General features: G+C 30.1%; 1 protein-coding gene across 2 annotated transcripts in view; it reads left to right on the plus strand.

Annotated features, from left to right (window-relative positions):
* Positions 1–26,955, plus strand: part of LOC126773844 (uncharacterized) — a 151,677-nt gene extending 124,722 nt beyond the window's left edge. For both annotated transcript variants that reach the window (XM_050495055.1, XM_050495056.1), the window contains exons 5-9: positions 749–840; positions 1,845–1,982; positions 2,593–2,670; positions 23,765–23,952; positions 24,340–26,955. In XM_050495055.1, coding sequence (XP_050351012.1) covers positions 749–840; positions 1,845–1,982; positions 2,593–2,670; positions 23,765–23,952; positions 24,340–24,553 — 710 coding nt within the window. In that variant the 3' untranslated portion in view covers positions 24,554–26,955. The remainder of the gene's footprint in view (positions 1–748; positions 841–1,844; positions 1,983–2,592; positions 2,671–23,764; positions 23,953–24,339) is intronic.
* Positions 26,956–27,374: the final 419 nt, after the last annotated feature.

Below are 27,374 nucleotides of genomic sequence, written 5' to 3' on the forward strand. Positions count from 1 at the left end.
TCGGGTTTTCATTTCCGTAACACGTAGTAAATAATAAACGGTTTTGACCACAAAATGTATTTTGCAAATGTAAATACATGATCTGTTAAGCTTATTCACTAACAAACCGTCAGGATATAATGTTTATTATTTTATGCTAGCAACATTTTTAAAATTAATTTACTAGATTAATAATATTTGTGAACGCACTTACAACAATAACATATGAATTGTGACGGAAATATGAATAAAGCTTATGTTTTTGTAACAAGAAAACACATTTATTTTTTTATTTTAGTCTATGTAAACTGAAAACTTTACATAGACTAAATTTGAAATTGAAATTTTATTTCAATGAGTTAAAGATATATTCGTATTTATAAATTTATTAGAAAATTTAAATGCATTCTAGCAGAATCATAATATATTTTAATGGCAATACGTAACCAACATAAGCGAAGTGCTTATGTTGGTTACGTATTCAAAAACGTAATTTGCTTTGAGGCGTTCTAAAATTATTATATTAGTAATTTCCATTGCATAGCAATAGTTATTTATATAATTTGTATACGAAACTAGTTGAATTTAATCTGACTATCAGATACGAATGGTAGTTTCAGATAAGTCGAAGTCGCTTTACATTTGGTCAGCTGTCATGCCACAAAGCTAACTATTGTGAACCTTATCTGAATGTCGTGTGACACTATTAATACAACAATGGGTATTGAATATTGCATTATCAAGTAATGCTGGTATCGTGTCTGTGCAGAGCCTCCGCGGACGTCGCCTCAGCAGGATGGGGGGTTGGGAACACCCCGCTCCTCAGTGTCACCGCCTGACCCTTCACCCACATTTCCAACGGTAATGATAATAGCTGAGTTTACCTAAGCACTTGAACATTGTTTGTATGACATCGTCATGTCTGATGAAATGTGTTGTATAAATAAATGTTTTTTTTTAAAAACAATACTGTTCGTCTGTTGAATACTACTGGAGATATAAAAATAAATGCATAGGCAATTCATCATAGTGAAATTTAACTTATATATCTAATATAACTTTGATGTTAGCCAAATTTACTGGAAAAAAGTATTTTTCCATTTTCGGAGAAAATTTCTATCTCAAAAAATTCTCTTTGATTTCAATAGCGAAAAGGGGATGAATATTTTAGTTTTACTGTCGAAATTTTAGCTTTCGGAAGTACTCATTCTATCAAATATATTTTCTTTGATATAGAATAGATTTGATGTCAAAAATATAAATGAATATTTAATGAATTTATCTAATATTACTTGAGAAAAATTATAGTTAAATTACTTTAATAAAATTTCTTGTAACCAAGATCATAACATTGAAGTACAATATTGTTGAGGTATAAAAGTCAATGAATTTAATTACTGGGAAACCATTTTATTGACAGATTATTTTGTGTATTGAAGCGTCTATTCAATTATAGCATCTTCGACAATTTAAAAGAGAAATAATACTTGATTGGATGTTCCAACTAAATATGAAAATTATCCTAAAATATGCTATAAGTTGTAATGATGATTTTAGTGAATGTTCAAGTCGCAGTTCCGTAAAATAAATTGAAGATTTCGCTGACCTAATCATTTAATATAAAATATTAATTTTATATAAAATATTAAATTATTGCAATGATCGAATTATTATTAAATAAGAATTGTTAAAAATTACACTTTATCTGGTTATTTCATGATTTTTTATCTATGTCAACATGTACGAGTAAATGTCGTCGAAGCTTTTTAAGATACTGACTGTAAAGGCAATTTGATAGTTGCTTTTTTTTCGATCATAAAGTTTATTGTTTATTCTAAATTATAATATATTTTATTTTGTAACAGATACGAGGCGTGGAGATTGGCATCGTAGTATTAGTACTTATTGTATGGATAGGTGCTATCGTTCTGTTTTTCAATCGATGGGGAAAAATCCGTATGTTGCTACCGTATCAACCGGATTACAAGCAAGAACAATTGAAGGTAAATTTTTAATTGTATCTTTTCAATATTATTCAATATATATATATATATATATTATATAAAAATATATTTAGTTTAACTGTTACGCATTCCATCATCAATACAATTTTGACAGGTCGATACGCGTCCATCAAATTCAACGCCATAGGATACATAGATGGTGTGTTTTTACTTTACCTAACTGTAATTGCTAGCCACCAAGTAACGCATTCTAACTTCATTGTAAAACCTACTAAAACTAATATTTGGCTGCCTTTATAGTTAACAATCCCGTAATAACCGTATGAATACCAATTGTCATTTATCTTAAATTCTCAACCTTAAGTATCTATGTCTATAACTGTAGTCTTATGTATTTCTAAATTATTAAAATAACTATCACTGTCATGGAGTCATACCCAGTGTTTTATCGTGAATATTCCAATACTTCCACTAAACTCTTTTACTTTATATTATTTCTTCAAATCTTTAGTAACATCTTTATAACAACAATTATAAAAGATATAATCATTCTGTATATTATATTCAACTATCAATTGATATGGATGATAAAAAAATGCCAGGATTTAAAAAAAAATGTGCATCTAATTATATTGCTATTACTTCCCAGGTGCCAGGAAGCAGCGCTTTAGCTGCTGCAACAGCTGGCGGCACTTGTGGAGCTCATTCGGCACCTTCAGCATGTTCGGTAATTATGAATATTCATTTGCTTCAATTATTTTCCGTTTAGACATAATTTTAATAAACTTGGATCCATATTTATTTTGTATCTTAAAATGTTAGTATTACAGTAATTTATTTTAAGTGATTTGGCAATTGTGGATATTTGTTAAGGTATAATCTTATCCGAAACTTTTTCTTTATTATGCAAAATCCTATTAGGATATTGGAAATCATTCGGATGTAAGACTATTTTTAAGTAATAAGCACATTTTTGAAAGTAGATGTAGTTACGCTGTTAATGAATTTAGAATTTCTTCGTAGTGTGATCAATTAGTGAGAAAAATATCAAATGTCGGATATAACGCAAATGCTCGCATAATGCTGACTGCTAGAACTTGACACCTCAAGGTTAAGCAAAGGTTTAAGATTGCAGTACAAAGACAGGGTTAGCGTGATTCCTATTCAACCGCATTGCACCATTTCTATACAGTAAAGGTCGAGAAAATCCTGCATTTGGTTATATGTAACCTCCTTTGTATTCTTATTTTTTTTATTGAACGTGTATAAAACCTTACCTTTCTTGTTGATGATGCGAAATACCTATTGGTGTTTCGATATTGCCTTGTTATTTTCTGATCAGATTAATTCAGAATGCGGCTCTGGTATTGCGGTTTCGTATAGGCCATATGTAATATTCAAATTGGTGCCATAAATATTTTGGTTTAAAAATAGAACAGTCATCTCGTGTTTATTCAATTAAAAAGTAAACTACTAATATTCTACTTTAAAACAAACAAAGAAATACAATGTATTTTAAATAATAATTTCAATTTATGATTCGCAGATATATTCCTACGAACTATCATGTTAATGGCTATACTATAATTTTATTACCGATAAACAGAGCAATAAGCTGAATTTTTATTTCAAAATTTGCTTCAAAATTGCATATTATGAAGATGCTAAAGGATTTTATAATGCTTATTGCATGTCTTAGTTTGAAAAAACAAGAGATTGGATTATTTTATTATCAAGTTCAATAACACGAACATTCAAAAATTAATTTATTGCATTCTTCAAAAAAAAAAACACAATTATTACATTTTGAAAAAATAAACCATACTAAGAATTCATTTAAAATGGTTTAAGCTCACTTTTTCTATTTTGCTAATTTTTTTTTTTTTTTTTATAGAATAGGAAGGCGGACGAGCATATGGGCCACCTGATGGTAAGTGGTCACCAACGCTCTTAGACATTAGCATTGTAAGAAATGTCAACCATCGCTTACATATCCAATGCGCCACCAACCTTGGGAACTAAGATTTTATGTCCCTTGTGCCTGTAATTACACTGGCTCACTCACCCTTCAAACCGGAACACAACAATACCAAGTATTGCTGTTTTGCGGTAGAATATCTGATGAGTGGGTGGTACCTACCCAGACGAGCTTGCACAAAGCCCTACCACCAGTGAAAATGACGCTTTGATATTTTATTTATCATATTCTAATATGAAAGTTATCCAAGAATTACCGCGTATTGCTGTAAAAATAGTGCTCAATATATTGATGTAGTTAATGATTATGACGACGCTTCTTGCTTGAAGTTTTTTTGTTCTCTTTTTTAGCCTAATCCATCATTTTAGCTACTGATAATGAGAAAGTTGCTAATGATAAAACTACAGGGGAAGTTCATTAATTATAAGTTCACACACAAATGTTAATCTACTCATTATGCTATGTCATTGTTGCAAACTAGTTAACCGCTAATAGTAGCTTGTCGCCTAACACATCTTTTGTTCAGTCTGTAATGGCAATATTTGCTTATTGTAAACTTTTAATAATACTTAAAGAAAATGCTTCCTACGATATGTAATATAAAGCTGCGTTGAAACTTAATTTAAATTATAAAATTAATTAAACACAAAACGTTAAAAAGTTTTTTATATATAAGTGTTTTATAAATGCTATTAAAAATATGCCGTTAAAGATCTCAGCGCAGATTTTAAATAGTTAATTTTACTTATGAAAATTATAAGCTATTTTGGTAGTTTAGGGTGACGCAATCCCTTTTGGATTATCATATCATTTTTATTCTAAAGATATTTTAAGTAATAATATTAGCATTTGTAGTTACGCTTTTTCGTGTCCTACTTTACTTGACTTGGCTTGGCTTTACATTGTTCTTTGGCTAATACGTTTGTGAACTTGAGTATAAATTAATATTTCATTCTAAGTTGAATCAGACATAGATATCTGACTTTACTAAGCTTAGAGCTTTCTAAAGTTATTAGAACTTGAAGATTTCTGATAACAATGTCTGAGAAACTTCAATGTATTATTTAAAAAAAAAATGAAATGCATTAAAAATATCTATAATATATAAGTTATTTGTTGTCATTTCTATGACATATTAAAAAAAACTATTTGTTAATGTTTTAATTATATATTATGTTTAACAACATTATATGAATTTAAGCGGTTTAATTTTCGACTGACTGAAGTTTTGTGATATCCGAAAGTAACACAAAATTTTCCTATATTACCTAAAATCGTATAATTACAATATTTTGTGTTATAATTATCGCCTTAGTGTTTGAGTTAATAAAAATATATATAATTTTTTTCGTAAAACATAAAAATCTGTAAGAGTGATACGGATAATATCATATAATCTTATCGCGTACTAAAACACTGTACCGTCAAACGTAAAACTCAATACCAATTTGATCGTAACGACTGATGCCTATCGGAATGATTGCGTAAATATAAAAGTAACATAACTGTGGATGCTGAATACGGAGCTGTTTTATCGTAAGCGAAAAATGGCGATCGGTACATGAGTACAAACTGGTTCATACGAAATATTGCCGGACATAGATCACACAATCTGTTGTAAATATTTTTTTGACAAACTTTTTGAAATCGATTACTTTTTTTGTAATCCTTTTTCAAATTTAAATTGAAAAGCAGTTTATATAAAAATATAAATATCAATATCTGACCATAAAACTGAAATGGTAGCTAGATTATTAAAATTTTAGGCAGACTGTATATAATAGTATATTAATTAATGTCGAAAATTATGAATGTAGCTATCAATTTACAAAAGAACGCATAATACTTCGATGATTTATAATATTTAACTCAAATTGGCTCGTTATTAAAACAATATGCGCCGTTCATAATGTTTTGCCAGTTTACAAGTCGACTATATTTATTATATAGTAACGGTCCTTACAAATATCCGGTAACATAATATATTTAAATAAAAAGACTTCCTCCACTTATTGGATATAAAAGCCGATGTCCTTCCTTGAGATTCCAGCTTACTTCATACCAAATTTCATCAAAATCCGTTCAGTGGTTTATTCGTAATAGCTTGACAGACAGACAGAATTACTTTCGCTTTTATAACATTAGTATAGATTACCTACTTTTGGTAAGTTTCCAGTTTTAATCTATTCAATTGTATTCATCATTATCCTTTTGTCGTCTACTGCTGGACATAGGCCTCTCTAATGGCATCCGCTGCAAGCTACGTTGCGTATACCGTCACATATCGTCACTCACTCAATTGTATTAATTTATGGGACATATGTTTTTTTTTTTATTTTATAGAATAGGAAGGCGAACGAGCATATGGGCCACCTGATGGTAAGTGGTCACCAACGCTCTTAGACATTGGCACTGTATGAAATGTTAACCCTCGTTTACATTGCCAATGCGCCACCAACCTTGGGACCTAAGATTTTATGTCCCTTGTGCCTGTAATTACACTGGCTCACTCACCCTTCTAACCGGAACACAACAATACCAAGTACTGCTATTTTGGGTTAGCATATCTGATAAGTGGGTGGTACCCAGACGAGCTTGCACAAAGCCCTACCACCAGTGATGTTTGAAAAAGCTCAAGCGTTTCAGCCCTTAGTATGGTACATTTCTTTTGATATTACATAATTATTGCATATTAGACTTAATGTATCAGCAATATGTGCCGTAAACATTTATATTTTAACGAGTGGAACTGAAAATCCATTAGTTCGCGTTTAACGGTGCCGTATTTTTTGTCCTATCGTAAATCCACTAAAAGATTTCACTCTAAGCACGACCATTAACTCTTTTAACAGCCGTTTGATTTTGTATGTATCGTATAGTCTTATTTACAATATGATATCGTTTGCCCGTCTTCGGTTTTCGAATTATCTCTTTGAGTCTTATTATGAAACGCGATATATTTGTATATTACAACTAAAAAAATTTAAAATTAATATGAATAAATTGATAAAAGATGCTATAAAAAATAAATCGTAAAGTTGATATTCCTATCATACATACGTTAATTTGACGGGCCGGTTGGCGTAGTAGTCTTACACGCCGAAGGTTGTGGGTTCGATTCCCACCCAGGACAGACATTTGTGTGCATGAACATGTCTATTTGTCCTGAGTGTGGGTGTACTTATCTATATAAGTATGTATATACAAAATGAAAGTAGTATATGTGGTATATCAGTTGTCTGGTATCTATAGTACAAGCTCTGCTTAGTTTGGGATCATTATTTATTTAATTGATTGATATAATTTGTGCTATAATTAGATTGATTTAATTGTAGGTACTAAAGTTGTGGAAAAAAAAGAAAAGCCCTTGCCATAAGCTTTCTTGAATAAATTTTGATACCTATTGATTTTGTTGACCAACATTTTTAAATACTTTATAAACAGCATTTATTATTAATGATATGTAACTGTAGGTATTACAGTTCTATTGAATTTAATCGCCTTGCGGCGTTTGTAATGTAATCTAATTATGCATCGATTCATTGAACCACATGTGACATTGTACATACTATTAACCGTCCAGTAATTGAATCAGTGATTACAGTTAATTACCGGGAACATGTTTGTTCTTCATTACCGATTATTGTTTTAGATAATAATCATTGGTCAGCGAACATTTTTTAAGTTTGAATAAGATGAAGTGCGATTTTTTAAGTAATTGCTTTTCATACGATTGGTATTTATCGAATATGAAAAATCAAAATAAGAATTAGAAATATTTAGAGAGAAGTCTCGGATCTGATCTAACCACTGTGCTTCAATGCGGTTTGGTGGTTGTACATGTAGCAGTATGTCAACCGACCCATGCAAGTGTCATCCTGATATTTTAATTCACAAATTAGCTCGACGATTTATAAACATACGTTTTTATGTCATGAAAACTGCCCCGATTCGAACAAGTAACTCGTCTCATTGTGTAGAATAAATAGTATATAATCAACTAAAAGGCACCAGTACCACAAAATTCCTTCGGGTGTGATACGAGTATAAGTTCAAGGTCGAGTTAAGGTGCAAAATTTCTGTATGTAACAATTGAAGAGAACAATGAAAGAAAATCGACTCGTTATTTTTATGCGTGTAGCATTCACGCTATAAATTTATTTATACGCATTTAATGCTATTATTTTTAGTCTATGTTTTTTTTATTACATAATTATTTACATTAAAGCCTTAAATATATATAAATAAAAATTAAAAATGGCTACTGTACAAATCGTGACCGCGTGGAATGGTGACAAGAATGCTTGCAGCATTTTCCATTTGTCATGTCATGTCGCATGTTACTTCGGTGAGCTTATAATTTGTTCTTACATAATCTTTACTGTTAAATTATATTAGTTAAAATAATATTTAAATACAATCGTCTAATTTGTTTTCATAGATCATATTGATTTTAAAAACGATATTTTTTTATATTTAATATTTTTTAATTCGTGCTTCAAAAAAAAATTCGTTACCAAGTTATGCGAATGTTTTTACTTGCCATTAACATTACAATTTTAATAAGTTAAAAAAAAAAATTAATAAGTTAAAAATACATACATACATGTATGTATGTATGTATTTTTTAATTCGTGCTTCAAAAAAAAATTCCTTTCCAAGTTATGCGAATGTTTTTACTTGCCATTAACATTACAATTTTAATAAGTTATTACTTGAATATGTTAATCACCAGTTTCATTTCAGTTACTTGGCGTGTTCCATTTTGGAGAGCGGATATTTTGATGAGCCATTAAGTACTCCATTAGAAACTATATTTGAATATAAGTCTTCTTTAATGCCTAATTTTGAACGTGGCAACGATATTTTGTCCAGTAAATAATAGAGGGTTTTGGACCTTATTATATTTCTTTTAAGAAATATATTTATAAACAGTACATTATTTTTTATTATCAATACGAGTTGTAAGCGGATGAGCCGAGATGGGTCTGTGGATAGATCATATGGATCTTACGTATGTTAATTTTAACGCGGGTTCAAATCCACGAAAGCATCTTTGAGTGTTTAATGTCTTACTGGTGGTAGGGCTTTGTGCAAGCTCGTCTGGGTAGGCACCACCCACTCATCAGATATTCTACCGCAAAACAGCAATACTTGATATTGTTGTGTTCCGGTTTGAAGGGTGAGTGAGCCAGTGTAGTTACAGACACAAGGGACATAAAATCTTAGTTCCCAAGGTTGGTGGCGCATTGGCTATAAGCGATGGTTGACATTTCTTACAATGCCAATGTCTAAGGGCGTTTGGTGACCACTTACCATCAGGTGGCCCATATGCTCGTCCACCTTCCTATTCTATAAAAACAAAAGTCTTCTCTGAAATATGCCAGATATAAAGCATTTGACACATTTTCTGTATATATATGTTTATATATTTAATACAAATCCAAACCTACCAATCCACAATATAGCGTGGCGGAAAAAGTGCTAATATATAGGCGTTAGGAGAGTAGGCGTTTTTACTACAGTGCTACATGAATGTTTGTTCCTTTTTACTTTATAAGCGATTTCGATGAAGCTTAGTGTTATGTAAAATATTATTTTTTTCATAACTTATCTAAGCACTTTATTTAGTTTTATTTCTTCTCTTAAATTATTTAAATAAAGAACAAAAAGGCCCAAGGTAATAACAGCTTAATCTTCCTTAAACAGTCATCAAAGAACCTAACTACCATTTAAGACAAAGCACGTTACGTTGTTTTATTTATAAAGTTGCGACATAAAAAATTGTTCTCCGCCCTACAACAATTTAATCAAGCGTGAGCGGCAGTTGACCTAAAAAAATATGCTCTTCATATAGTGAAATTAATGACATATTTCATAGCACTAAAGTGTATTAATTTTATCGAATATTCTGTTATATATGTAAAAAATTATTTTTTTAATCCTTACTAGAACACAATTATCAAATGAAGTGAAAAGTGCCTTAATTTTTGTGATAGTAACTTTGCATAAACGGAACAAATAAAAAAAATAAACTTTCTTAAGAACATTCATGAGAATAAGACTTAGTTTATAAATATTTATTGTTATCAGCAACCAAGAGTAAAATAACTTAAGTCAATCAGTCAGGGTTGCAAGATTTGACTCACCTATATTGTACTAACAAATTAAGTTAAAATTAGCTATTATATTATAATTATATATATGTAATTTTACATACATATGTATGTTTACTATATTTACGGACCGTTTTTAACAATATAAAAGATCAATTTGAGTAACATAATAAACGCGCTATCAAAAATTTATCAAAATCCTGACTAACATTTTTTGCAATCTTACGTTGCAACATGTATATGTATAACATATTACATATGCGACATATAATATATTTTTATATCCAAAATATTTTAAATATCTCGTTGTGAAATCGACTAAGTGATAATCTTAGCCTACCTTATCAATAAATAATGGCCAATTAAAAAAAATAAAATAAAGAAAAAGCAAGCCTTGTAAAATTCACAGCTTTTCATATTATTGACGACTGCGTTTTGAAAATAAGATAATTGTTAAAGATTACTTTTTCGCAGCAGAAGTGATGATTTCATAATCAAAATCGTATTTACATGAATCACTTATTACGTTCTATTTTTGTGATGTAACCATTACCTCCGGACATAAACAAAGTGCATCGTTTCCATTCAATTTGACGTGCCTTGGATTTATTCCAGTTGTTGTCAGTTAAATATAATTGGACGTTATACGTCATTAAGATTTGCTTATGTTTTCGCTGTTGCATTCATAAGGAATCCTTTGTTCACAGTCACGTGACATAAACTGGAACAAAAACAATTATTATAGGAAAACCTGTCTTGTAAATTGTTGATTAAAATGACGATTAACGAATTTTATCTTTTAAAAAAAAACATTCATCTAGTATTTTATTCTTAGATCAACTTTACTTTTTTTTAATAAATATAAAATTAACAATTTACAGCGAAATTGAAACCGTGTTAATAATAAAATGGTTTGAGATTAACTTTCAGAATGGTAGATGCGCAAAAACCTGACATGTCTTATGTGCAAATCCAATGGTAAAGTTGGAATTTAACTGGTAAATTGATCTCTTTTGCAAACACATCCTGATAGAAATAATAACGAAGTTCGTTTTAGATAAAAGAGGTACAAAAATCATTCCTCGAATTTTATACGTATCCTGGAAATAATGTAAATATACCTATATACATACAAGCGATCTCAAGCGCTTTTTAGATTGCGTGGGCCCGATCGACACCGAGATTGTTCCGTAACGTCCAGCCATATGTATTGTATTGGATTCCAATATCTGTTTCGACTCAACGAGATGTACCGCACTTACGGAACTAATTTCATATATTTTATCAAAGGGAACAGTCATGATATTTAGAACTGAAAATGGATTCCAACATGCTATCTGTCGATAATCTTCGGGTTTTGGGTCAATCACTTTTTGATGTTAATGTCGCGACGGACACGACACATGTCGTTTTAGTACTTTTATACAGGTTTATTTACCGCTTTCGCACTCTTGTAATTGTATATTATAATGGAATATTTTTTCATTCCTGTTATATTATGTTTTTTCATTGGATAATTTTATTTGTTGTTTTCGTAATTTTTAAATTATTTTTTGCGTAAAAGAGATAGAGCACATACAGTTGCAGTAACGAGTTATATATGTATGTGTACAAATGTGTAGGTGCTTTTATTATATTATGATTTATTAATATAACTAGAAAAATATAATAAATACTAGCTTTAAGAGGAGTACGAAAAAGAAGAGTAAGAAAGGGGTTTTATTTGGAAATCTGTTCAACAATTTTACCAGTTAATTTGACCGAACTGCGCGCATTACAGAATTTAAAATAAGAAGTCCTTTTCTCTTATAGTTATAAATTTATATGTATATTTTACGTAGACTACATTTTTTCACATTTACCAATAACGGAATTTAAAAACCCTTTTTTTAATAATTGCTTCTTATTCTGTACAGGATTTTATAAATAAAAGAAATCGGAGTTAGTATTCGTTGATACAGGATATGTAAATATAATTAATTTATAATTGATTACTTAAAAGAGTAACTACTTTGTTTCTTGACGGCTATAGCCTATTGCCGCTTAAAGTTTTACTTTTGTTCCTGCACTTGTACATAGTAAATACTCACACAAATTTTTCTACACAAAATCGATAAAATTTCAAGTTGATACTTTTTATAATAGAATCAAATTCTTATATACGACAATAACGTTATATACGACAATAACATTATATACGACAATAACAATATATTATATAAACGAAAATAACATTATTGTTTTTTTACAAGATTCCACTTTAGTTTAGTTTTTCGTGCTATTTAGCACACTTGAGACGCGGGTTTTTCTTTTTATATTTTAGATAGATGGACGAGCAAATGTGCTATCTGTTGGTAAGTTGTCCCCAACGCCCATATACATTGGTATTATAAGAAATGTTAACCATTGCTTCCATCGTCAATGCAGCATCAACATTGTGATCTAAGATTTTATTTCCCTTGTGCCTGTAATTACACTGGGTCACTCACCCTTCAAACCGGAACACCACAATACTAATTACTGCTGTTTTGCGGTAGAATATCTGATGAGTGGCTATCTACCCAGACGAGCTTGCACAAAGCCTTACCACCAGTAAGTATTATTACAATTAAACGTTAATTAGCTGCAATTATTGTAACCTTTTTAGTTAGTTAGTTTAATTCATAACTGAATTTCAAGTAATGAATTTCAGTCGTGCCTGAGACTAGGACGCTTCTGGGGTCCTAACTATCATTGCTAAATATAAACACTTGGAATGCATTCTGTCAATTAACATTCTATGCAGTGATTTGTTAATATATACTATGTAATAATATGCTGATTTACGTATTTTTACACTAAGCTACGTATGTATTGTAGTTTGCTAAGAACGAACATAACATAACCCTAGGGAGACAGAAAGTACAAAAAAATTATAATATGAAAACGTTCTTGCACCAATTCTCTGAATATTTTATGCAAAATCGATTATTTTAAGTAAATTCAAAAAATATAGTTCATTCCGTTACATAAACACGCAAGGGAATTTGAGGAATATTTTAACTCAGAGCTGGTTCATAAAACCGAGTTAAGATGATAACACAAAGTGACATGGGAGTTCTGACAAAAACTAAATTGCTTCCAAAATGAATATTATACGAGCGATATTTTCTGCTTGGCTGGCGTAGAATTAGCTTAGTTCTATTCTTAAAATTTCTAGTGTCAATATTTGATAGCAGTGCTTTTCAAAGTGTAGGCCATGACCCCTTTGGGGATTATGAACCTTGTGCAGTGGATCGCAGTCGTTCAAAAATAAACCAGTACAGTGTAGTTTTCTCTAACACTGTTTAGTTTTTAACTGAAGATGACATACAAGTTAAAATTACGGCAAATTTCAATAAGCTTTCATGTAATTATTCTGCGCTTATTCATATATGACTCGGTATACAAGGAAAACATCGTGAGAAAGCCTGCATTTATCGGGATTTGCCACAAGCCTATCCGCCAACTCGCAGTGAAGCATTTGAATACGCTAAAACCGTTCTCTTAGACAGAACTTAAGCAAGCAGTGGGATATATATATTAGCTGTTACATTTCCATGAACGTTTGTGTTGATATTATTGCATGAATCTGTACTTTTTCTCCTCTGTCTGTAAACTGTCTTTTTTTTTTTTGATGGGTGGTTATTCACAAGCGATATTGTTATAAAAAATAATAATATATATATTAAGGATAGCAGTGCATTTTCCTGCCTGAAAATATAATTTCTCCGTTCATGCCATTTGATTTTTATTATATAAATATAGATAAGTATAATTTGTTTTACATACACACAAATATATATATTATATATATATATATATATATATATATATATATATATATATATATATAAAACTGCATCACAATGTTTTTACTTTAATCAGCTTACTAAAATACATTAAGATATTTAAACTAAGTCGTAATAATTATTATTAATAAACTATTGGATTAAAAGTAAAACTGTAAAAGTTCAACTGGTGGGTTACTAAAATTTAGGAGTTTTGCAGCTTATTCCAGTAGTTTATTAAAAAGTTGACATATATAATAGTTACTATGCGTATGATATTGTAATAGCGCTGAACAAACATCGTGTTGGCAGTGCTCTGCCATCCGTGGGTTCTATTTTCAAATTTCCTTTGTGCTAGTAATTACACTGGTTCACTCATCTTTCACACTGCAACACACAACGTAAATCATTGTTGTTGCGGTAGACAACTAGCGAAATTTAGATAAATCCTACTACAAATAACGGAATAAATAAATGAATTCGTTTTCAGCTTAGCTACTGATTTTCAAAGAAGTACTACAAGTTCGTAATTAATTATTCTCGAATTCAATACCCAATTTCCTGAAATATATTATAATTAAACACTCATAGCCTCCTGTTGTTTACTTTTTTAAAGACAACACAGTTCGATTCGTTGTTTTCATTGTGTGTGAATTTGTATGTAAGTGTGTTTTTGTTAATTCTCGATTGAATCTGATTCGAACCAGTAACTTTACATTTAATTTAATCCTGTAACATGTTGATTTAAAAATGGTTATGAAAGGTTGATTGTTGAAGTAATATTTTAGTTTTCTATTTTGAATCTGGATCAATTAACTCGCCACTAGTTCGACGCAGTTTAACAAAAACTACATTATATAGTAAGGGTTGAAAGGATAAACATCAAATAGTAACGAAATAATATATTTCAATACTAAATACGATACGTCTTCGACAGTACATTTCGACGTAATCTAGATAGATGTACACAGAACTCTCATACAAACACAACTGACGTATTGTTATCTGGAGACTGAGAAGTAGTTTTTACTTTCTGTTTAACTTTCGAGATGTGAAAAACGTTTTTATAAAACGCTAACATTGTTATATATGTACACATTTTGTATTAAGTACTTTTGCAGTTAAGGTTTTTGCGTATATTATTAACTTAACGCATATTATATTTTATTAGACATAATTATGCCAATAAAATAAATATCACATAAATAAAATATTTTATAAAAACCAACTTATTCAATAATGCTTCTTTTGAATTATAATACAAAAGATTAGCACCGCTTTTTAAACATGAATATTATTAAAAATTACTCTTGTAATTTTATTAAAATGAATGAGACGGATAAAAAATACATCTGACTTCATTATCCACCACTATAAAATATTAACCAAAAATCGTGGAATGAAATCCAAGTGGTATTAAATTTTCATGTAATTTGTGTTTTTGATGATTTATCCATGCTCCTCATTGAAGGAAATAATCGCGATAAAAACTGCATCTTTCGGATGGAATTCCATACGTCAATTCATGTCTATGCATGTCTTTAAATGCATTTTATTACATCAGCGTCCATTAAGAAGGGATTTTTTGGTAATTTCAACTTTATATAGTTGTAATGGAAGAGGTAAATCTGTATAAAAGTTTTTGTTCTTTGAAGTAAGAAAAAGGAAAACTTTAATTCTTATTTTACCCGTAAAAAGTCGTACGGGTACCTAGTACCCTATGAGACTTGATACGTCATTCTATGTAAGTTCAAAAGGTTTGTTGATATGCAATATTGATGCTTATATTCTTTTATTATAACGAAAAGATTTACAAAATCACTTGCGAACATATTTCGTTTACATGAGCATAATCTAATTTACAATTTACTTTTGATATGATTGCTGACAAAATAGCTTTGTATTTAAGTTCTCGATTCGATATCTGAAAACCCAATCGTGCAAACATTAGCTGCAAGTCATATGTTTATTTTATTTTATTGTATTTATCACGCAATCCTTTCATTATAACATTGATTCATTAATTATTATTTCTGAAATATTTTTTACTTTTCCTTTTTTAATTTCAAGACAATTTTTTAATTTTAACACAATTTTTTTATCTGTAGTACATTTACAGTTAATAATACGAAGAGTAATTCTAAAGTCTACTATGAAAACTTCTTTAAAAATCTTTCGATAAATTATAAATAATTAAAAATGAATATTTGCTCTATAAATAACAGTTATAATTCTATTCAATAATAATAAGGTCATAAACTAAATGTTATGTACATTTAGTTTTTTGTTATTAGTTGTTAATTAGGTGTAATATAAAATATATTTTTTTAAATAAGTATGTAAAATAAATACATCACTTTGTAATAATACTACCGAATATGTTATTAATCTTACCATAATTTTATTTATATTAATAGACAAGTGAAAAAATCACCGAAAATACTTTTAAAAAGAACATAGTAGTCATGATAGGTTTTTTGACATAATCATTAAAACGTATATTTCATTTTTAAATAACGATCGGTATTTAAAAAATAAATAAAACTAAATGAAACATGAATAATGCATTCACGTTCTAATAAATTAAGGTGAAAGAATCACCGATTTTCATTCTTACTCCGTAGCTAATTTAATTAAAATGCAAAGAAGGGATACATAAAATTTATAACTATTGCAGTACATTGTTATGCATATCGTCCAACTAGTAAAATGTGAATGTTTGTCTGCTTGGGTTATTTGTTAATTACTGTCGAAAGATGAATTCAAATAAAATTTGACATAGAAGTTTATTATGCTATGAGATAGTACATAGTATCCGTCGACTCTATTGCCTCGTGATTTATTACACTCCTGTGCCTCGGAAACCATGTAAACCCGTTGATCCTGTGCCTTTGTTCGATCGTGTCAGATCGATATTCCATTGAATTGCGAATAGACTTGTGTTTGCGCACATACTAGTAATTGTGCGTTATAGTATTTACTGTATGGGCTAGTTGGCTAGTTTTGACACAGACCTCAGCGGCAAAAACTCCATCATAACTTGATAACTTACCGTTTAAACTAAAAAAAAATATAATAAAATACCAACTTTTTTACGCTAAATGGTGTAGCGTGTAAAACTAAAAGCGAACTGATAATAAAAAAGTCATATAAATTTCATGACTTCATTCTCGGCAACTTGACGATAATCGATAACAGTTAAGTTTCAAAACTGTAATAGAATTTTTAAAAACGCGTAACGTTAAGTAATTATTTAATTTTAATTCAAATAACCCAGTTGTATCTTACAATCTTTTATTTACTGATATCCTTGAAGTATATTAAAAGCTTTAAATTATCGCTAAGTTTAGTGCTTAAAGTAACTGTCTGCGAATGTCCCATTGCTGGGCTAAGGCCTCCTTTTTTTGGGGAGAAGGTTTGAAATTTATGCCACCATGCTGCTCAAATGCGAGTCGGTGGAAACACGTGGCAAATTTTCAACCCTTCATAAGCAGGTTTCTTTACAATATTCACAATATTCAGATTTATGTCTTCTAACCACTAGCCCATCACGGCTCACGAGTGCTTATATTCAGGAAAAAAATGGCGTAAAAGTTTTTGTATTGTTTAAGTTTGAGTATATTTTTCTCTTTATATGAAGAAATAACACAAAAGGGTAATTGGTTGAGTAGATCGAATTAATACGTCGAAAATCTTTTAAACTTCGTGTTCTAGCATATTGCAATAATAATCTCTATTTACAAGAAACGCAGTATAAATATATATATATCGTTTTAATATTATACAGTAGAAAAACGGTATAAATAATATATTTAATAATACGGTTTAGTTGCTCACGGTTTGTTGTTCTGTATTTGTTTTGTTTTTTGGCTTAAATTATTCAATACAATACCGTCACGCAAGTGCCAACCACAACTGTAGGTTAGGTCAAAAATAGAATATGAATAAACACAAACATTCAACTTTTATTTAAAAAAAGGAACGTAATTTGGTAAAATAAATTAATAATTAAAGAAAATATATTAAACATAATAAGTTTCACCATAAGCGTACTCCCCACTCTTACTTAGGGAACAAACTCCTGTTATTTTAAGAATTCCTCCATAAAATTCACGTGTTTTAAAGAAGCCTTACTTAAAAAATATTGAGATATTGAACAGATTTATTAGATGTACTTGACGGTTGAACATGAATTAAATTTCTTTTTAATAACACGAAGGAAGCCGAAGAATAAGACTAGATGGCCTAGTGGTTAAACGCGTGAATCCTAACCGATAATCGTGGGTTCAAACCCGGGCAAGCACCACTGAATTTTCATGAGCTTAATTTGTGTTTATAGTTCATATCGTACTTGACGGTGAAGGAAAGTATTGTGAGGGAACCTGAATGTGTCTAATTTCATTGAAATTATGCCACATGTGTATTCTACCAACCCGCATTGCAGCAGTGTGGTGGAATAAGCTCCAAAACTTATTCTCAGAAGGGAGAGGAGGCCTGGGCTAACCAGCAGTGGGACATTAACACTATCTATGGGCTATCACTATAACACGACGGAAACGTTATTTAAATTTGTATGTGTTGTAGTTTAAGCTGTGTTTAATTAATCAGTCAGGACATTATTGCCTTTTACATATAACATAAATTTTTATACATAAAAATAAATCACATTATTCACATCTGCACTTTATTATATACAATAAAAAACAAATTACTTATTTATTAACAGCAAAATATTAATGTTTATTTTTATACTTGACACCCATAAGCCTTGTCAGTTTGTTTGGTTGCTGCTTAAACTAACAAACATGAACTCTAGACAAACTAACATATATAATTAATAACAGACACACTTCAACCTAATGAAAACAAAAAAAAAACAAAGTAAAACATAATAATATGCAGGTGAGCTTTCAATGAATAAAGCAAAACAAAGTTATTTTAATATTGTACATATTATGAGCGTACCGAATGAATTTATGAGCGTTTTAACTTTTTACAATAATAATTATATTACGTTTCATTATAACGGCAATTTGCTTTTAAAAACGTATCGTGTTTTATTAGTCACAGTAAAATTTCACTAAAAATTCTTAACGAAGCAAGCAATAAAAAATAATAATTGCCTAATAATTAATTGCTACATATTTTCAATATGGTATGTTCTGTGTAAATTCCAGGCGAGGTATTCCAACCCAAAAAATAAATATTTCCGTAGTCTTGTTTTAATTGGAATAAAAAGTATAGTCCATTAGTGTTACGCTCATTTGCGTTACATAAATTTTAATGCAAATCAGTCCAAACATAAAACGAGATGGCATCTAAAAGTATACATTATTATAACAACTAGTACAATTAGTACATTTGTATAACAAATGTATAATATTACTTTTATCTTACTTCAAAATATTTAAAATATAATATCCTTAGTTTTTAAATACACTACCATGTCTTGTCATTGAAGCGTTAATAACTTTAAACGATTTCCTAGTTTTACTTGATTTTTTGGATGAGAAAACACAGAAGTTAACGAGCCGTTTCAATTTTGTTACTTATAGTTCTGAGTTTATTTTAAAGAACAATATTTTAATAAATAACTTGGAAAATAAATCATTTAAAGTTTTGGTGTATTGGAAGATATATCTTATTTCCGGAAATTATTTAAGATAAACATTGCTAGGGAATATGGCATTTTATAAGAGTACGTACGAGTTTATCAAAATATGTGAAATTTCATCAGAAAAATATTGTACATAATTTGTACGATGAATGGAAATTTATATGTAATAAAACATTATCGCTTGCTAGTTATGTTTTCATTAGAAGCTTTCGAAATCACATTAGTGTTCTAAAATTAAATTATTTTAAATTTGATTTAAGTCATTTTTAGATTCAAATCTAGCTTGAGGAATAATTGAAAGCACGAATTGGAAACTAAAATAGACTTTTCGATGCTCAAACGATGTGGTACGCAGGACGTGTGCTGTCTTCTGGACCGTTGCTTCCAATATCCTCGCCGGAGCGCCCGCGACTGTGGCTGTCAGTTTGCACTGCTGCATGCAGCGCCAGACGACCAAAACCATGGCAGCTAGCGGAGCCCCGCCCGCGCTAGGACGCGGGCTTGCTCTCACTGCCAATGCCGGTGTGCCGGTTGCGACCACCAAGTAAGCCGTAGCACGCTTACTAGTGTGTTCCGAATTACGAGTCGCGTCACGTTACACGTATTTGCTATTCCAACATGCACGCTCAAAAATTGTATGGTTTTGCACAGGCAGTTTTCATCACGATTGGATTTTTTACAATTGCTCATGGTTTTGCTATCAACGCCTCAAGCGTGTTTCGGTTATTTTTTCATACCTTTTGAATTTGTATTTGCAGCTTTTCGGTTTGTATTCACAATGTTCACCGAAGGATTGGATATTAGACTTCATTTTTTTATCTTGTTGTAATCAACTGACAGTCTTTACATGATTACATTGTCATCGAATTTCTTCAAGTATATACTCTCAACTGGTACGAAATAGTTTCTATTTTCAAAAACAAAATATAAGTTTTAATGGACTTCCTGTGTTTGAAATTATGATTAGTTATCGTTATATTAATTTATCTATATCCTATTAATTTTATAACTCTCAAAAATATATCAATTTGATATGAAGATGTAAATGGAATCATTTGATAAACAAAATATATTCGACGGTTTCATTCGGTTTCTAGAATAGTTTACCATTTCTGTTATTGAATTCTCAACGATCATTGTTGAACTTACTCGGATAAGGCGGTATTGGATTAAAGTTGATTCATTTTGATGTCACGGAAGTGAAGGGTCAATTCCTTGACATCAAAATGGCCGTCGGGGAGGAAAAAAAATGAAATCACTTCAGCACGAACGTGACTAACGTGCACAATGAAATTATGAATAGGTTAAGTTTGTGCAGAATGCAACGTCGGCGTTCCATATTTGTCGCGCTATAAACAAAAGCACACAGCACACGTCACTGCTTTTACGTCATGCAATGTTTTTTTTTTTCGTGGTGCTTTATTATATTTATTACACAAAACCCGAGCTAATAAATCACTTCGTACTTGCAATATTTATAAAGTACGAGTGGTTAAATTCACACGCGTGATTATGTAATGAATGGCAAAAAATAATGTATTTGTAGAAAACTCCAGTTTTTCCCGCTTAATTTTATATTGCTCCAGTGGTCCACCAATTTATAGTAAGTTGGTTTGAATTTAAATTATAACTAAAAACTAATCTAGCAGTTATTTAATTTTTATAGTACAAATGTTTATTATGAATGCCTAAATTTTATGTTTAACATATCAATTTCACACATGCTTCAATTTTATATTTAGGAGGCTTTTTCTTCTTTATGGATTGAGATGACTTGAAAACTGTTTGTTGATTTTATCGTTCAAAGTTTCCGACTGCTACTTATTTCATTATAATAAGAATAATAATTAAGAATCTTCTTCTGTTTTAAAGTTGGTTAACTAACTACCGACAGAATATTAAAAATTAAGGCATAATATACAGTTTCATATAGATGACAAAAGAGTGAGTCGTCGATTTTTTTATAAAATATATAAAAAGTATATGATTAATTTATACAGGTAATAGGATATGTTTGGGAAAAGAGTAATTACCAAGTTACTTCTACTAAAGTTATCTTTAGCTGAATTCAAAAAATTTAAATAAGGAATGTAGAAAAAGAACTCCAATGATCGAATCGATTGAATATCAAAAAATTTACAGATACATTAAGCCTTACATTATTATTACAATACAATAATTCAAAAGAAATGAATACACTCATAAGTAATGTCTTGTATAAAAAAATAAAATTCTACATTTATTTTTGTTTCGTTTCCAGTTTTGGTCGTAACATTACGCAATTTATGTTTTTCTTCCTTCACACTAACTCACGAATCGCGTGTTATTCAATGACAATCCTGTCATGGTTTAAGCATCGTAATATTATACGCAGGAATATGAACTTTATTACAATCGTTTTGGGATATTAATAATTTTTTTTTTGAGTTATGCTAATTTTTTCTTTTAATTGACTTTAAAATGCGAATGCTTCCTGGTTTAAATGCTTTAAATTTCGGTACCGTCATTTCATAAGTTTTACTGTTAGTTCATAATAACGAAATCAATCAAATACGAAAATGTACAGTTGAGACAAATCTTACTTTTACAGTTTTAATATTTTTTGCCAAATGATCAATCAACTTTCGCCACGATTAATAGAATTAGACTAATAGAAATATAAGGCACATCTTACAATTTCATTGCAATTCAACCCGTGGGATCTAACATGTTGGTTCATTTTACCTTTTAAACCAGAACCTTCTCAACGAACGAATTATATAATATAATATTAATAAAAACGAGTCCTGTATAAATATATTTTTAATAAAAAAAAAACTACGTTATTTATAATTAAGTTTATCGTGGAATACGAAGTAACTGAATCGCATGATAAATGCAATTAAGCAATATTAAGTTGACAAACAACTTTTAAAAATATCCACTTTTATCGAATACTTCTACTGGTGGTAGAGCTTTGAGCAAGCTTGTCTGGGTAGGTACCACCCACTCATCAGATATTCTATCGCAAAACAGTAGTACTTGGTATTGTTGCGTTCCGGTTTGAAGGGTGAGTGAGCCAGTGTAATTACAGGCACAAGGGACCTAGCATCTTAGTTCCCAAGGTTGGTGGCGCATTGGTGATGTAAGTGATGATTAGTATTTCTAACAGCATCAATGTCTATAGGCGGTGGTGAATACCTACTATCAGTGGGTTTATTTGTCTTATTTACCTATGATATAATAAATACAAATAAAAGCCGTAACGTCAAAGTTTGTTTGTCCACGAGTATCAATAGATCTATGGTCATTGGTCAGTCTATAAAAATATGAGATTGTGTTATTAAAGTTTTTAAACGGACAAGTTATTTAGCGTTTTATAATAAAATTGTATGTTCTATACATGTATTTTATTTGAAAGACACTGCATAGGTTTTTTAAATAATTAAAAATAAATTATAACCAATAATGTGAATAATTTTAACACTGTGTGCTCAGGTAGATTTTACGTAGTTGTATATATTTTTTTATAAAAGAAAATAAATTATTTGAATAAATATGTATAGATTTATATATCCATGATACTATTTACATACACATAGACCTAATAAATATTAGATTATGGTTAACATTTCTTGCAATGCCAATGTCTATGGGCGTTGGTGACCACTTACCATCAGGTGGCCCATATGCTCCTATTCTTTAAAAAAAAATACTTCGCTTTGGAACTAGAACTTTACGTTCGATTGCTTAGAATTGATTATTACTAGTTCTTCCTCAGTTATTAATTCAAGTAATCAGTGCGATTGTTTTGCCAAAGTTACTTCCGCATAAGTAATATTAGTAATATTGTTATGTTGATTTCAAAATTCAACTTTTAATTTAATATCGATAAACAATTTGGCGATGAGTTTTACGCTTACGCGTATAAGCACATCAAATTAAACTTTATAATAGAAACTGCAAAAAATCTTGTTAAGAATAATTTAGTAACATATATGCTATGATAACATGAAATTACTCTCAGATCAATATTTTTACCCCCAATTTTCTTACGCTATAAATATCAAACCATCCATATAAATTTAGTTCTAACGGGAATAAATTTTTACGACGGTGAATTTTTGTAATACTTAACATCAAAATTTAAGCCTTACATTATTATTACATAATTTTGTACTTCTCACGAATGTATAAAAATAAAATATTGTTACCTTAAGCACGTAAATGCAAAATGGTTTTACAAAATGGGCACGTATACATTCCATATTTGTTATAAAATCCATTTCTTGCATATTTATTAAATTTTCCCTCCATTTCAGCACATGCGCTGGTCCCACACACACACTCAAAGCCTGGAGTGTGAGGAGCGCCTATTAGCACGGTGTAATCGTCCGCGCGTCAACTCCGCTATCTTCGTGTCCGCCGAGCCCACTAGCTTCGCAGGCTTTGATCCAGGGGAATTCCTCAGGCGACACGGGTCGCAATCGAAATTGTGCCGTAAAGCAAGGTAAAATAAAATCTATTATCAACCTGCTCGCGTCAAAATGTATGCCAGTTTTTATCTCGGCGATATCTTCCTTTTATGACTTCTAAGATTTTAGATTACTTTGGGACTTCTGTGGCAACTTACGAGTGTAAAGAAACCTCCTTTGATGGGTATGTTTGGGTTGTTGCAGTTTGTTTTGTACAATATCAGTCAAGTCAAGTCAGGAAACTTTGATATCAAGGAAGTATTATATAAAACTTAGTTTATTTTTGTTTAGTATATTTAATATTTGGTCGCAATTGTACTCTGAAATATAAAGTACAATCAAGTAATAGAAAGTTATTGAATATTTTTGTATCATAAAGATATTTGTAATTATGAAAGTTTTATGTATCGTATTTATTTTAGATCGGCGGATAACATACCGCTTACGACAATGAGCGATTCATCAGAAAGGCTTTGTAAAGTCAAGGCACCGCGAGAAGAAACTATCAACGAAGAAGCAAAATCAGATGACAGTGGTAGTGTGGACACGGTAAAGCACTTCGGCTTACCGATCCTTTCAGTATCGGGCCCTTCCCCCCCAGACGAGGACTACGATCAAATAGATGAGTATCTGTAGCATTTCCACACAAGTTTCCAGCTGAAATACGTGCTGGAAAAAATGAGGCCCCCTTGGCCGAGTCCCGCACAAAGTCCTTAAAAGAAAGGACTGATTTCAGCATCGTTTTCGCACTGAACTTCATGAACAAAATCGTGTTTATCTTTGAGTGTGTGCTGTGCTAAATTATTTTAAAATTTTGTATTATAAGACCGTTTTAAAACATCGCAATTTAGCTTGACAACGAATTATGAAGACTTCCTGAAGTCACATGTAAGCATGATGTGTATCGCTATTTAAAGTGTGTCTTGATAAGGGACCATAGACGATGGGCGTTTCGTCATCTATTCTAATGGTTTTACTGTAGGTCATAATAACCCTATCTCTATTGAGTGTATTCATTAATCAGTAATATAATTCTTATTGCAACTTATATCTATTAAGATCTGCACAATAAATAAACGATCTGTCAACATTTTTACTGTGCCACTTTTAATAATACTATCTATAATTTAAACAATGTCTATAATGGTATTTTCATAAGCAATTTTCGTGTAAGTATCAAAATAAGTAGTGCAATGTAATAAAGTATCTTCAATGTCTTTTCTAGTATTTTAGTTTTAGAACATTTCAATGGAAATGCATAATTATCGTGTAATAGTTTTCGATTGTCTATACATAGATGTAACTGCATTTGTCTTGAAGACTAAATATATCTATGTAGTAAAAATTAGCGTAGATTTGAAGGTTGAACTTTGGTCCAATGAATTGTATTATCTGCACACTGATGTCTTAGATAAATAAGTAATGACTTCTATAAGATAACATCCGATTGTAAATGATCGGTATGTTCATTCATCTATATTGAATAGTCAAATGGATGTTTATGAATTCATTATTTAAATAAATAATAAATCTAATTATTATGAATTGTATCTTAACTGTAATTATTCTATTAATAATAAGTCAATTAATTCGTATATTGTAGATAAAGAAAGTTATTTGCGAAATGGCACTAATTAAGTATATTTGAAAATTACACATAATTTATGTATTCTTATAAGATTCTTAACTGGTGTTAAGGGACCAGATGGTATGGGTAGTGGGTCAGTAGTAATGGTGGGACATTTTGCCCCAATACCAGTTTTGAAGTTAAGACTATGTTATTCCCTCCACTATTTATAGTTCACCATTCTCGGATTTAGATATCTGTCATTCAAAAAGTCCTGTATATATATATATAGATTAACATATGGCCATGTATCTTAATCTGAATCAATCGCTCTTTCATATATATTGGTTAATTTTCTGCATCGTTTTATTCAGTGATAGTATCTGAAGCAAGAATTTAATTTAATTTTTATTCATTTTAAAAAACGTAACAATAAATCAGCTTTTCTTAAAATAGTTATGCTGTCAGTACGAAATTTCTTATAAAATAAGCGTGATTTGCTAGCGATACCTACATAATATTTTATACACCACCTTTAAATTAATTATTATTTTGTGTCATCTGATTTTACATACAATTAGGTATATTAACGTAAGAGTAATGGGTTTAAATTTTTTTTAAATTATCTATTAAGAGAGAAATATTTTTGTCATATTACATGTGAAACACACGTACAAATAAAAGCTATTAGCGATGTATGTTTTTCAACAAATATTCTGTTTCATATTGTTATTAGTACGAGTAAAATGATATTTTCGTTTCGTTTGTAAAGCTATATTGTATCACAAACGAAAAAGATTTCCACGTGTGTGTACTTAGGCCCCCCTCAGACTAAAAACTAAACAAACAAAACCTGTCAAATCATAATAGTTCAGTTTGTAGGCACAAATCACAACAAATCGTTTGATATGAGGAATTATATTCATTTACGGAAATTTACAGTCAGTTGATCAAAAGTCTGCAGTCTGAGAGGTTATTAGAGTGAGTTGCTTCGTGTTATTTGATGTGTGACATTTCGTCAGTCGACTAATCGTAGATGTAGGTGTGATGTGAGAATTTATTCATATTTTAGTATATCATAGACTTATCGAATAGCCTTATTCAAATAGTGAGTTTATAATATCTTCAACGATTTATATCTTATTGTTAGTGAAATATTAAATCCCTCATTACATCTGTAATTAGTCTATTGAATATTTCATAGTCGTCTTGTGCCAATATAAATTGCTAGTTTCCTTTCGCTGTTTCTATCATAACTAAATTATTGTTATTCAATTTGATATAAATTCATCAACTCTTTTATTGTTAACTTTGTTATCAATTATATTAATTATTATTGAATATATTTCAACTGTCCGTGTTTCATTAATTAGATTGCATAGAATATTAATTATTATTAGTAAAGCATTTAGTTATTTAATTATGTTTTAATAGGTTATTAATAATACCGATGTTTAGTTTTATTTTATTTCACGACATAAAAATGTAATAAAAGTATTTAAATTATAGCGTAGCTTTTACATGATATTAGAATGCGTATATAAAATATAGTCTTATTTAAAATTTGTACATATCTTTAATGATCACTATTGTAATGCTCATTACTCGTTTGTAAATTACATAAATCCTAATATAATTGTAAAATAATTATTTATATTCTTAAAACGTCTATTTACTATCACAATAAAATAAAATCTTTAAAAAATTCTAGTGGTTTTATTCGTATTTTATCTCCGTTGGATGAAGATTTCACTTCAAAATTCAACTTTGCCAAATCATCCTGGTCGACATAATATCATTCTTTCAAGCATGTCAAGACAAATAAACATGGTCTAGGTGACTAAGGAAGTGGATTGTTTAAAATTCGAAATTGGACACTGAAGTTTGACG

This window comes from Nymphalis io, chromosome 15 (assembly GCF_905147045.1).
Source record: "Nymphalis io chromosome 15, ilAglIoxx1.1, whole genome shotgun sequence".
In the NCBI taxonomy this organism is placed as follows: domain Eukaryota; kingdom Metazoa; phylum Arthropoda; class Insecta; order Lepidoptera; family Nymphalidae; genus Nymphalis; species Nymphalis io.